Source organism: Tamandua tetradactyla (assembly GCF_023851605.1).
Source record: "Tamandua tetradactyla isolate mTamTet1 chromosome 22 unlocalized genomic scaffold, mTamTet1.pri SUPER_22_unloc_2, whole genome shotgun sequence".
Taxonomy (NCBI): Eukaryota; Metazoa; Chordata; class Mammalia; order Pilosa; family Myrmecophagidae; genus Tamandua; species Tamandua tetradactyla.
This window is the reverse complement of record NW_027518252.1, coordinates 2,028,002-2,042,215: the sequence shown is the minus strand read 5'-3', so window position 1 is coordinate 2,042,215 and position 14,214 is coordinate 2,028,002. Positions and strand designations below refer to the sequence as shown.

Here is a 14,214-nt window from a genome sequence, read left to right as displayed (position 1 = left end):
TGTCCATCCCTTTAAAAACAACAGGGTCACTCTTTAGTGTTTCTGTATATCAATTCTCAGGTACAAGTAGAATTTTGAAACTCTTCCTAAAATCATATTAGTATAAAATTTCATTTACCACCCTTGTAAATTCTCCCATCCCTTAACAGAGATTAATTTTGTCTAATGTTTTTCAGCCTCTGTTATTTTGATCAGATGTGCTGGCTCTCTCTGAATTCTTGAGCATTTATCACACTGCTCTGGAAATCAGTACTACCCATTCCCCTTTCCATTCCACAAACCAGTTCTTATAATTCAGAAGTCTAGAAATCTGGTGGGATGCTGTTTAATATTGCTTTGCATTACACAGATTCAGATAAAAAATCTAAGATTATTTATATAAACAAAACCCTATATTATAAAGGAACATTATAAAATGACTGTGTGATCTAAAGAATGGTATACTAGCCTGTTTACCTAACATCACCAAAATAAAGATCTTCCTATTATATTTGTTAAATGGTCTTTATAAGATTGCCTGTTGCTTTAGGGAGAATATATATATACTCTTCTAGGAAGCCTTTTGAGACTTTGTGTGTGTGTGTGTGTGTGTGTGTGTGTGTGTGTGTGTGTGTGTGTGTGTGTGTGTGAAAAGTAACATATATACAAAAAAGCAGTAAGTTTCAAAGCACATCACAACACTTAGTTGTAGAAGAGATTTCAGAATTTGGTAAGGGTTACAATTCTACAATTTTACTTCTAGCTGCTCTAAGATACTGGAGACTAAAAGAAATACCAATTTAATGATTTAGCAATCATACTCCTTAAACCCTACCTTCTCTGGGTAACTCCACCATCACCTTTAATCTTTCTATCCCACTCCTTAGGGGTATTTGGGCTATGCCCATTCTAACTTTTTCATGTTGGAAGGGGCTGTCAATAATGTGGGACGGGGGATGGAACTAGCTGATGTTCTGGAAGGGCTGATCCCTCTGCATTTCAGGACTTGTCTAGTCTAGGGGCCCATCTGGAGGTTGTAGGTTTCTGGAAAGTTTTCCTGAAATCTTATATAATGTGCTAGGTGTTCTTTAGGATTGGCATGAATGGTTTTGGTTGGGGTTTGGCAAGTTATGGTAGGTAGCAATGTCTAACTGAAGCTTGTGTAAGAGTGACCTCCATGGAGCTGAAGGAATACAGATTATGCAACTGGACTGAATACAAAAACTCAGAAATGGATAGCACAATACTATCTAACATTAATACAATTATGTTAGAACACTGAATGAAGCTGAATGTGGGAACGATTGAGGGAGGAGGGCTGGGGGAACAAATGAAATTAGAAAGAAAGCAAGATGATAAAGACTGAGATGATATAATCTAGGAATGCTTAGGGTGTACAATGATAGTGACTAAATGTACAAATTTAAAAATATTTTTGCATGAAGAAGAACAAAGGAAGGTCATTACTGCATAAGTAGGGCATAAGAAAATAGATGGTAATTAATATTTTAAAATTTTTACTTATGTGTGAGACTAAAGCAAAAAATGTTTTTTTGGTACAAAATTTATATTTTGACTAGTGCATTTCCTGATATAACTTATGTGGACAGCTTAATTGAACACCATAAGTACATGGAACCTTGAATAGGGCATAAGATTTTGTATGCTTGTCCAGAGTGATGCCCAATAAATCCCAGAGTGATTTGAACAGTAAGTAAAAAAAGTATTTGCAAAGTCCCCTTGGCAGAATGGTGAGAAAGGGGGAAAATTCAACTTCCTCAGTTAGAGAATTCTTGATATTCTCACAAGCAGTGCAGACAACCAAAGCTATAGGCTGAACCCCCAGTCTTGGGGGTTGTTCATCTGAAATTTAACCCCACAAAGGATAGGTCAAGCCTACTTAAAATTAGGCCTAAGAGTCACCACCAAGAGAACCTCTTTTGTTGCTCAGATGTGGCCTCTCTCTCCTGCCAACATAAAAAGCAAACTCACTGCCCTCTATCTGTCTATGTGGGACAAGACTCCCAGGGGTGCAGACTTTCCTGGTAATGTGGGACAGAAATCCTAGAATGAGCTGGGAGTCAGCATCAAGGGATTAAGAAAACCTTCTTGACCAAAAGGGGGAAGAGTGAAATGGGACAAAATAAAGTGTCAGTGGCTGAGAGATTCCAAACAGAGGTTATCCCGGAGGTTATTCTTATGCATAATGTAGATATCACCTTTTTAGTTTAGGTGTAGTGGAGAGGTTGGAGGGAACTGCCTGAACATGTGGAGCTGTGCTCTGGTGGCCACATTTCTTGAAGATGATTGTATAATGATATAGCTTTCACAGTGTGACTCTGATTGTGAAGACCTTGTGTCTGATGCTCCTTTTTTCTACCTTATCAACAGATGAGTAAAACAAACAACATAAAAATAAATAATAGGGGGAACAAATGTTAAAATAAACTTAGACTGAAATGCTAGTGATCAATGAAAGGGAAGGGTAAGGGGTATGGTATGTATGAATTTTTTTCTGTTGTCTTTTTATCTCTTTTTCAGAATTGATGCAAATTTTCTAAGAAATGATCATGATGATGAATATGCAACTATGTGATGATATTGTGAATTACTGATTATATATGTAGAATGGAATGACCATATGTTAAGAATGTTTTTGTTTGTTTGTTGTTATATTAAAAAGAAAAAAGTTAATAAAAAGTAGAGTGACCTCCAGAGCATCCTCTCAACTCCATTTGAACTCTCTCAGCCACGGATACCTTATTAGTTACACTTCTTTTCCCCCTTTTGGACAGGAAGGCATTGTTGATCCTACAGTGCCAGGGTCAGGCTCATCCCTGGGAGTCATCTCCCACATTTCCAGGGAGACTTTCACCCCTGGGTGTCATGTCCCAGTGAGGGGGAAAGCAATGGTTTCATTTGCAGAATGAAAGAGAGAGAGAGAGAGGCCACATCTGAGCAACAAAAGAAGACCTGTGGAAGTAACTATTAAGCATCCCTATAGACAGGCTAAGCTTCTTAGTGAGAATATTTAAATAAAACCTATCACTCTTTTGTCAGCTGCTTCATGAGTATAGATATTGCTTATTCATAACCATGAATAAGAATGACTGGAAACTCACTGAGGTCCCAGAAACCAAAGAAGTTTCTCTGACTCCCTCTTGTGGTGGCCTGAAAAAACTCTGATGTGATGTCAAAGCTTGAAAGAAAAGAACATCAGTGGGATGAAATCATCTTTTTACTTCTTATGCCATTATTCTGAGGCTCTCATTTTAGAAGACAGTACCTCAGGAAGACTGCCAATTCTTTCAGGCTCTTCACCCTAATGACTCAAAGTGTCATGGAACTCCACTCCCCGAAAGATGTGCTTAATGAAAAGATACCCACAAGTGATTGTGGGTATGCAACTTTCCCAGGTGAGGCCTTATATGTCCAATTCCTGCTCATTTCATTGTACACTAATAGCTGGTGATTGTACACTAATAGCTTATGTATACATTCCTTTTCCTAGGCATCTTTGATGTTAACCGGCATAAATAAGATGTAAAAATTAATATTTATGTCAAAGACTTTCTTTGGTTTTGTTGCAGGCCTTTGAAACAAATTATGGTATGCCCTCCCTTGGAAAAATTTTGAGTGGTCTTTGTGAATATTGGGATAAAAACATTTAAAATATGGTTGTAGAAGAGGAACACATATATGTGTATAAGGAAATAAATGAAATAGTGACATTTAAGGAAAAAAGAGGAGTTAGTATCATCTGCAGACATTTAGAACTTGTAAAATTTGGAACTTAATGACAAAGGAAACTTTACATAATGATTAAATTTGCAAAAATATCACTGAATCAAAAATAATTAATATTCACAAGACAAAATTGCAGGGTTAGCTTTCTTCTTTTCTTTCTTTTTTAAAACAATTATACCTACCTTAGTGTCTTTTCCAAAGACCTTGGAATAAAAACAAATCCAGTTTTCTGATACAAAGAGCTTTCCTTGGTACAGTATTTCTTTCTGAAGAGCACAGGTAAAGCCTGGGAAAATATTTACAGGTATAACATCATTTAGAATTTCTTTTAAAACAAAAATTATATATATATATTTGTTTATTTTTATAAAATATATATATATATTTGATAACTCTAGGGATGGGATTAGATAATACACATATATATTTTTTAAATTCTGTCACCTCTTTCACAGTCATCTTTTGTGGAGGACAGTGGCTAGGACTAGAGTTTATTTGCTGTTTAAATCAAAGTTGTACAAACTTTAGGATACAAATGGAAATCAACATGGAAAGGCAAGTCTACCATCCCTTATAAGAGATCACAAGTGGTTTTTCCCAAAAATTTCCTCTCCATAGGAAGGTATGTGCTAGAATTAGTGCTTCTGCCCCTCCCTCCCTGGAATTCTTGCCTTTGACTCCTTTTGTAAACACGTGGTCTTCCTGGGGGAAGAGCACTTGGCCCCCACCTTCCTCTCTGGAGGTCAGGAGAGGAATCCAGCATCTTGCCTGAACCTCTGTGTGCTGAGAAAGGCTAGAGCCGAATGTGGCCACCCTCTCCAAACCACTGGTCAGGGGAGGAGGAGCTTACCTGGTGAGCTGGAGAAGGTGAATGGGTGTGATCATCACACTGCATATTACAGGTACTCCACACATCCGCCAACTTAGATTTGTGTTGCCTTTTAGTTTTCTTCTAGTGACCTCTTTTGCCCCAAGATTGTTACCTTGAATCCAATCACTTTCATCTCAGCAGAGACTATGGCAGGCAAGGACCTCATTCTGGGATCATCTTTTATTACCCCATACCATGGAGAGATTCAGTTTCCCATTCTACTCTCACCCTTTAAGGCCCTCGGGGAGAGCTGAGTGAAGCTGGCATTATTTTTACACCATGACTTGCAGAAACCCATTCCCCTTGGGATTTAAGTCCCCAGACCACATCTCCTCTTTCCCCCAAAACTAATCAGCATCTTTTCAAATATATGGATGAAAAAATAAGAACAGGTCAGAACTTACTTTGCCTCAGTGGTTACTCCATTGAGACATGGAGAAACAACTTGTGAAAGTGCATATTTGCCTTGTACTGCAATGAGAAAACACAGGCATCACTGCTCTCACTGTTTTGGGTGAAACATCACACTTTTCAATTTCAATTTCAATTAAATAAGACATTTCCCCTCTCTTAATACTATCTTCATGAATTCCTTCTCTCTCATCTGATCTCCCATACAACCCTTAAATGAAACCAGTTGAAGGCAGAGCACAAAAGTTTCATCTCCCAACCAGGGTAGTAAGTCACTGTTGAGTATAAATTTGTAATAAGGATGCAGCTGGTAGTCAACTTCTGTTGAGGTAATAGGATAAGAACATCCCTAAGATATGAGATGAAATTCCAAGGAGTCTCACAAGGGAAGGAGCTGCAGCTCAGGGGACCAGTGACACAGGTGAGTCAGATGTGGAGACTGATAGTGGTTGAAAGCTTTGTGGTCCGATGGACCTGAGGTTAAATCTTGTTCTACCACTCAGTGTATGACCTGGACTAAGGTTTCTCTTCTGTGCCAGAGGACAAAATAGTACCTATCTCATGGGGGTGCCATCAGTTTAAGTGAGGTGCTGTTCTAAAAAACTTACAGCCTTACTATTCTTATGAATGTTTTTCCTTAGCTAGTGTCAGGGGTAGAGGACCATCAAGACAAGTGGAAAATCACACAACTTAACTCTCCAGCTGAGTTAATGAGTTAATTCAAGGACAGGGCCCATGAGTCTGAAATACTGTGTCATTCTTGAGGCATCTGCTTCTACAATTCACAGCAGCTATGTGTAGGCAGCAATTTACAGTTTGTAAAATGCTTTCACAGATACTGTCCCTCACAATAACACTGTGAACCTGATGTCCTCATCCCATGGATAAGGACATGATGCTTCAAGGAGATTGTTTCTTAAAGGACACACAGCTATTAAGAGAAGACTCTGAGTTCTCCTTTCACAGGACCTCTTTGCCTCATAGAAGGCTTTTGATGAAAAAAGTCTCATAAGGAGAGCAAACAGGTAGGCACAAATATGCCTTTATAATTCAAATTGGAAGAAGTCTCCATGGTTAAACTGGCCCTACTAATTGCCGTAAAGAACAGCTACAGGCCAGGTCTTTAAGACAAGAGAAGTCCCCCACAGATCAGCTATTTTATAGCTAAATGCCTTATAAAGGAAGTTACTTCATCTGCTTCTAGGAGTACATTCTACCCCCACAAAGTCACCTTGATTAAAGCTAAGTATTCTATGAGGGCTGTACTGAGATTCTTACTTCAATGGCTATAGCAAGAGTTGGATACATAGTTAATTTAAAATTATCCCAGCCTATAGTGAACTACTGGAGTCACAAAAATTTACTCTTTCTTTACTCAAAGAGAGAAAATACATATACAAACATTGATTAAATCTGATAAAAAAGAAGAAAGCATATTTGGGAAAGATGACAGGTATAACCATTTTTTCCACATTTTGCTGAACACCATTTATCTTCTGGGAAGCAATGAAAACAGAGCTGTGGCGTTCAGACTCTGTAAATATTATTGCCATGCATGTGGGGTGATTAATTTGTTGAAACACAGAAAAAAATAAATACAAAAAATAGGGAGTGAAAAAAAATCCCAGCCTATGGACTTTTCAAAAATATCAATATAATGAAAGGCAAAAAAGGTAGGGGACTGATTTAAATTTAGACCTCACAAATAAATGTGGTATATGACTCTTGATTAGATCCTGAATAAGAAAAGAAACTTTTTAAAAGAATGTTCATTAATGGGAGTACTGTGAAAACTGAATATGGAATTTCTAGTAATAATATTTTCTGCACTTTTATTATTTAAATTTCTTGGGGGTATCAATAGTTTTTTCTATTTTTTGTGTGTGTTTGAAATATAACATATATACGAAAAAAAACAGTAAATTTCCAAGTATATTTTAACAAGTAATTATAGAACAGATTTTAAACTTTGGTATGGGTGACAGGTCCATAATTTTTTGTTTTTTCTTCTAGATGCTCCAAGAACTGGAGACAACAGAAATATTAATACAATGATTTAGCAGTCATACTCACTTGTAAAATCCTATCTTCTCTATTGTACTCCTTCTTCTCTCTAAATAACATATATACATAAAAGCAATAAACATCAAAGTTCCTTGCAACAATTAATTGTAGAACAGATTTCAGAGGTTAGTATGGGTTACAATTTCATAAGTTTAGGTTTTTATTTCTAACTGCTCTAAGGTACTGGAGGCTAAAAGAAATATCAGTTTAATGATTCAGTACTCATACTCATTTGTTAAACCTGACTTTCTCTGTATAACTCCACCACCACTTTTGATCATTTTCCAATTTTGGGGGGGTTATTTGGGATATGCCGATTCTAACTTTTTCATGTTGGAAGGGGTTGTTGGGGGTCAACAGTTTTAGTTCTACTTCTCAGGAGACATGTGTTCAAGTATTTAGGGGTGAAGTGTCAAAAACTATATATATATATATACCTGGCTCCGCTAAATGCATCATGTTCTGTGACAGAGAACTGAGCCTTATTTCAGAACAGAACCAGAATTACTTCTGGAGGACAGTCATGACTGCCCAAGCAAGGCAGGTGGCTTTCTGTGCTTGTCCCTGCTCTGTGGGTACTTGTGGAAGCCAGGGGTCACTGCCTAACACAGCACTCAATGTGTGTTGAAAGGTCAGGTGTGAAATACAGTATTGATATAGTGATGAAAAGAACTGCAGCCTATCTGTTCCTCTATATAATTTAAAACCAATGCTTTGATTAGTTCTGATCAGAAGAAAGCTGCATACTTGGGGGCTCTTTTTTCCCATTGGCCCCAATACATCTGTCACCCTGAGATACTGCATTCCCAAATTACCTGGGTGGAAGACAAAGATTTTTTCCTTTCAGTTTTGAAGTCATTTTTGCTTTCTGCTTTACAGTCATTCTTATCACTGACTAAAGAGGCACCATCAAAACTGGATTTTGACCTGAAAAAAGAAAATCCAGGGACTCTATAAGATGAAACATTTTATGCCACTTCATTAGAGTTTTATTGTAGTAAACCTTGATTACTACACCATCTCATGAGAAATCCTGACATTTGTTTTACTCCTCTAGACATCAATAATCATTCATAATACTCTAAGGGTGTAGCAGATATTTAGGAAGTGGGAATGACTTCAGCAGGCTCTAATCTCAAACTGCAGAAACAGTAAATTATGGAAAGGAGAAATAACCACCAAGCTGTGAAAGTAATTTTATCATTTTGAAACTATTTTAATCAGTGTAAAGAGGAGTAAAGGAGGAAAATTATTAAATAAAATTGCAGCTCTAGCTCAATCAAAGATATTTTTGTTTCATAATTTTATTAATTTTTAACAAGTGTAAGTAGAGTGAGGCATTGTGTTAAATGCCTCAGGGGTATCCAAGAGAATCTTCATCCTTTAGGAGTCTGGGTGCTCATCAGAGATATTTTTAAAGAGGTAGTACATGGTTCAGCAGCAAAACAATGGGAGTTAGGAGAAGATATAGAGATAGCAAGTCTAACAAGAGGTAAGAGAAGAAATCAGTGTGTGTTTAATATGCTGGGTCTACAGGATGAGCTGGAATTGGGTAGGATGAAAAGAGAGACAAAAATATCTCAGAAAAAAAACAAAAACGTATCAACTACAACAAAAATACCATAGCAACAATGACAACAAGACCCGTCTCAGACTGGGGAAAAGGTAGACATGAAAATAGGAAGAAAAGAGGAGCCTGTCTGGAAGTGAATCATCCTTTGTTCCTTAGGGACAGGGCAGAGCACCGGGACTTCTTCCTAAGGTGATTCCAGCTCCGACCCTCTATCTCAGATGTATGAATTCTGCCCTACAGTGAAAAAAGTCATTTCAAAGTGGAATGCATGCATGATTTTTAGCGGTGTATAGGTGGACAAGTTTTATTACATAATTATGTACTTGTTTTTATTGTTTACTGGGGGAAATGGTATATGAAATCCATGATTTCAAATTACTCCGCAGAATGAGTCTCAGCTTTAAAACATTTAAGAAGAATCTGAAGTAGTTCAGATGGTCTACAGACATGGCTGAGGAATTGGAATAACTGAAGTTTGGGAGAATTTAGGCTCTGGTTTTCCCAGCTGTGAAATGAAGAACGCTGTGATGTCTAGGCCCCTCCAATCCCCAACAGTTCCCAACTCTGTGGAGCTAAAAATCACAAAATACCTCTCAGCATTTCATGGTAAGTGAATTTTGATTCAGCTATAGACTAGTTAACCTATTCACAGATACAAATTCCCTTTAAACTCCAGGGATTTTTTTTGAAAATCAGTAAACATCTATACTCTACTTGAAAATAAAATTTGTTTTAAAAATTCAAAGTACACATTATTTCTATCATTCACTAATCTGAATTTATCATCTTTACTGATTCAAGTTGATAAATGCTAGTGGAATTGCTGAGAAAATGATTAAAACTTCTGAGAATCCACGGGTATAAACAAATGTGATAAATAGGGTGTTTCCACCTTGATAATTTCAATAGGCATAAGCATTACAGGAGGTTGTCTGCATAGCACTGACCTCTGGATGGGGGTGGTTGCTTATTTATACAGTATTGATTTTTTCAGTTCTTCCCATGCTATTCTCACTTTCTAAGGTGATTATCAGCTCTTGCACTGGGAGTCCAGTGCAAGATAAAAATGTAAGTCCCCTTATTTTCAAACTATGCAGAATTTCAAGACAGTGACAGCAGAGCATTAAACCAAGCACAGGGTCCCAGGCTATTGCACAGATCACACATTCATGAAGCCAGCCCTGGCAATGAGCACATAAAACCTCATCCAAAGTCCAGGGAAGCTGGGATAAAACCAACAGTGCTTTTAAAGTGCCTGCTGTAGCGAGTCAACAGTGGTGGAAGACAAAAGAAACAACAAGCTTTGGGCCTTGGTGGAGACAATGACTTGGTGCGTGAGGCAGGATGCTCTGATAGGAAACTACTCTGGGGGTGGGGGAATGGCTGTGGGCAAAATGCCACAGAACAGGCATGCAGAGAAGATGGGGACATGGTTGGGAGTTGCAGTCAGAAAAGAAAAGCTTGGGGGAAGACACTTGGTCCTGAAAGAAGGATAGATTTGGAAAGAAGGTATAAGCTGAATAGCCAGGAAAGAAGAGAAGAACAGGAATCATTTAATCAATCCCTTAACAAAGGCCAAAAGAAATAGAAGGTAACCCCTCTAATGGCCCTCATAATGGGTGAAGGAGGGCAATCACTCTCTACTCGGTATAGATAAAGTGTGACATTTACCCCTAACTGACCATTGGTTTAACCACTCTCTCTCAAGGGCTGAAAAGTGACTTTAAGTCTCTACTTCTTCCTTTCATGTGGAAGAAAGCACCTAATTGTTGCTTCCTAGAGTGAGGGTACTAGAGCTACACACCTCAAAACCACTCCTTCCATGATCACATGGTATGTGAATATAAAATATATGTTAATAAAAGACAAATAATTTTTAAAAATAATCCACTCCTTCCCCCATGGCCCCACACACTTCTACAACTAAATCTACCTTCCTTTCCAACACCAGCCCTATGGGTCTCCTTTCAAGACTGGGACAGCTTCTGCACTGCTTGAATGGCTGCCAGGAAAGTGAGATGCCAGGGGTGCATGCCCCAAGGCTGAGCAGGCACCCCAACCCAGGAAGGCCCCTTTAGCAAACCGGCCAGCCTTCCCAGCACTTTGCAAATCTTTGACTAAGAGTGGGCAAAATGAGTGCTTTAAGAAAGGGCCAACATTCTTGCAGAAGCCTAGGGCAGGAAACAAAAAGATGCTGCCATGGAGAGGTGAGAGGAATTCAAGCTCTAGTCCATGGGTGTCAATGAAAACACTCCCTCTTCTTTCTTAGGGGTATGTATTTTTTGCCTATAGTAGCTTCCTAGTCTTAACAACCACCATAAAACATGTCCTCCCAGCAACCTGTTTTATTTCAAAAGGGAAAAAGAACAAAGAGGGTTAACATGGGGACTCACCTCAGGAAATGATTCTTTTCTGGTCTGGAGACTCAGCCTCGCTGGACAGGGTTGGAGACTGGGCTGCTCATGACCTGCTGGCCTTCTTTTTCTCCTCCACACCATTCTCAGCCTTGGAGCTGGAGAAGAAGGAAAAACTCTTCACCTTAGACATCCAGACTGGGGGTGAAGAAAAATGATGAAGGAACCACACTTTCTGGAGAGTGGGATGATCTTCAACCTTCACCAGCAGGCTAAGTCAATGTTGACAGCTGTGCCCTTTCCAAGTCCCCATTCTGACCCCTCTTGGGTAAAGGCTATGAGGGCAGGAGCTGTAGGTCAGGCCTGCTTCACTGTAAAAGTCCCTCTGTGCCAGGACTTGCTGGGTTCCTCTTTGCCTGGCCACCCAGTCTGTACCCCGTGGGCCCTGCCTGCCCTGCCTAGCCATGTGCTGGGGTGGTGGATTACCTGGAGGCTGGGAGGCTCCAGCACTTACTCACATGCAGCCTCCTGCCAGGTGTGAGCCTTCCTGCTGGGAAACCCCACAACTCTGTGTTTGTACTTCTCTTATGTCACTTACTACCTTTTGTGGTAGTTATCTGAGTCCCTCTTTGTTGTTTTAACCAAGCACTATGCTGTGCAGTTTAAATACCCAGTCTCTAATATCCACAGCAACCCAAGCTAGGAAGGCATTATTACCTCCATTTTGCAGATGAGGGATCTGAAGCTCTCAGAAGGTCATGGAGCTAGTTTCTGCCTGAGCTGGGATTCAAATTCATTTCTGTCTATCTTTGGGCACACTTAGCAACTATAACCCATAATCTATACTAGCTCTCCCAATCTCCATCTCTCTCCATCCATCCATCCATCCTCCTTATTAGCTCTTCAACTTGACAGCTCTAGGATGGGGAGGGAGTCTTACTCACCTTCATACTGACCACAAGGTCCAAGGTAGTAATTGTATACAGTTGTGATCAATAGCTTTGATCACAATGAGGCTGAAGTTGATGAAAGAGGGAATAGAAAGGAGAGGCAAGAGGGTGTGTACATTGAATGGCTAATGAACAGAGGCAGACAGGGTGGCTTTGTGGTGCATTCCCTCAATTGGCAGTGGCAGACCTCTCACAACAGAGGCCTTTAGCCATTTCCAACATGGAAGGCAGAGGAAGGAAGGAACGTGGTGAGGGGAGACAAAGTGTGTTATCCATGGGTCAGACCTTCTTTGGTGTCAGCCCACACAGCAAAAAACTCACAAAATATATACCTCATAATGCAGGAATCCCAACCTCAGATTGCCTCTCCTCCTTTGCGGATGTGAAAACCCCATGGTGACTGAGTACAAAGCAAGACATTAAAATGGCATCGCTGTAACTGATTAATTTTAATCCTAATTCACCTGAAAATGACCACAAAGGTGGGAAATGTTATGTTAGTGTAAGCATTTGTGGTTGTTTGCTTACCACTTAGCCAGCCTATGAAAATTCCAGGTAACACTTGGAGACTTACTGTGTCAAAATCAAGAATATACCTGACAAGGTATCCAATAATGAATCAACCCTATGAAAGGCCAATGCTCTCCTTTTATGGTTAGCATTTCTCTTTTCCTAAGTAGATAAATGTCTGAGGACAGAGGCCTGGCCTTCTTCAGTTCTGCTCATCAGTACTTAAAGCACCAGAGTACATTAGAGGACTCAGTCCATAATTGAATTGCATTATGTGGCAAAAAAACATGGAATGCCTTGAAATATTAGGAAAACACTGCTGTGGTTTAAAATAAAGAGAACTTTATTAAAACTTAGCATCAAGCTTTTTAGTTTTTGGAATCAAAAATTTAGAACTGTTGAAAGATCTTCTACTGCATTTCTACTTTCTCCCTCCTCCCAAACACACACACATACACACACACAGACCCCATGCTTAATCTTCAAAATCAATAGGCAGGAATCTACTTAAGAGCTCATCTTTATGTAGGGAGACTCATTATGGAACTTCAATAATCCATCTCAGCTGCACTTATTCAGATATTGGCTGACTTATTCAGTGTCAGATTACAGTTTATAGGCAGAGTTGTAGCTGTCATATACAGCACCTCTGTGTACAAAGAGTGAAGCACTCCTGAGGCAGGAAAGGAGCTGGGTGGTGTGGGGAAAGGAGAGTGGGGGGTGCATAGGGAAGCAGAGAGTGGAAGTGACCCTAAGGCCCATAACAAGAAGCTCCTTTTGGTGTGAGCACACCCAGCCCTCACTCAGTTCAGCATCTGAGAAGAACCAATGTAAAGGACAGCTCATCAGTGCCTTATTAGCATAACCAGAGAGGGAAGGGCCCCTCTAAGTCCTCATAATGCAGGAATCCCAACCTCAGATTGCCTCTCCTCCTTTGCGGAATGCTCACACTCACTCCCTTTGAAGGTGTACTTTTGCCACCCATTAAATTTCTGAGCTATACACACTGACTTGCCTTCGGAATCTTTGGCTGTACACATCGACTATCCTTGAGTTCTTTTCTGCAGCTGAGTCAAGAGCCTTCAAGGCGTCAGCCCCTGGTCGAGGTCTCCACTTCTCTGAGAACTCCCCGGGCTCTCCAGCATCGAGTTTATTAAATTATTTGGCTGTACACACTGACTCATCCTTGAATTCTTTCCTGTGACTGAGTCAAGCACCCTCACAGCACCAGCCCTTGGTGAAGTGTCACTTTCTCTGAGGACTTCCAGGGCTGTCTGGCATCACTCCTATGACAATTTCTCAGTAAAGGTGCCCCTGTGCTTGGATTTAGCTCTGCTCAAAGGTGCCGGGCAGAGAAAAGGTGCCCCTCATTCTGGGCAGAATGGCTTAGCACCAAGATGCAAATTCAGCAAGGCTCGGGCTGGACCTCATCCCCTCCTGGCTTCACCCCTTTGTGGACAGTGCCTTTGGTGAGGGCACTGCTTGCCTAACTGTGTGTGTGGTCTCAATGCCCTCACTTACTGCTTAAAAGACCATGGTGCATGTGTCTGCATCATGCCACCCACACAATATCTTTCCAGAAAATCCACAGAGACAGAAAGTAGACTAGATGCCACCTGGGGGTGGGAGAGAATGGGGAGTTACTGCTTAATGGGTCGAGTTCCTGTCTGGGGTGACACAAAAGTTTGGGTGATGAATGGATGGTGGTGATGGAGGCACAACACTGAATGGAACTAATGCTACTGAAGTTCACAT

General features: G+C 40.1%; 1 protein-coding gene across 1 annotated transcript in view; it reads right to left on the bottom strand.

Annotated features, from left to right (window-relative positions):
• Positions 1–13,499, bottom strand: part of LOC143672931 (uncharacterized) — a 46,370-nt gene extending 32,871 nt beyond the window's left edge. The window contains 6 exon segments of the mRNA XM_077147358.1: positions 3,909–4,012; positions 5,002–5,068; positions 7,888–7,999; positions 10,119–10,161; positions 11,035–11,157; positions 13,475–13,499. Of these exon segments, the coding sequence (XP_077003473.1) occupies positions 3,909–4,012; positions 5,002–5,068; positions 7,888–7,999; positions 10,119–10,161; positions 11,035–11,157; positions 13,475–13,499 (474 nt within the window).
• Between the last annotated feature and the right edge of the window lie 715 nt (positions 13,500–14,214).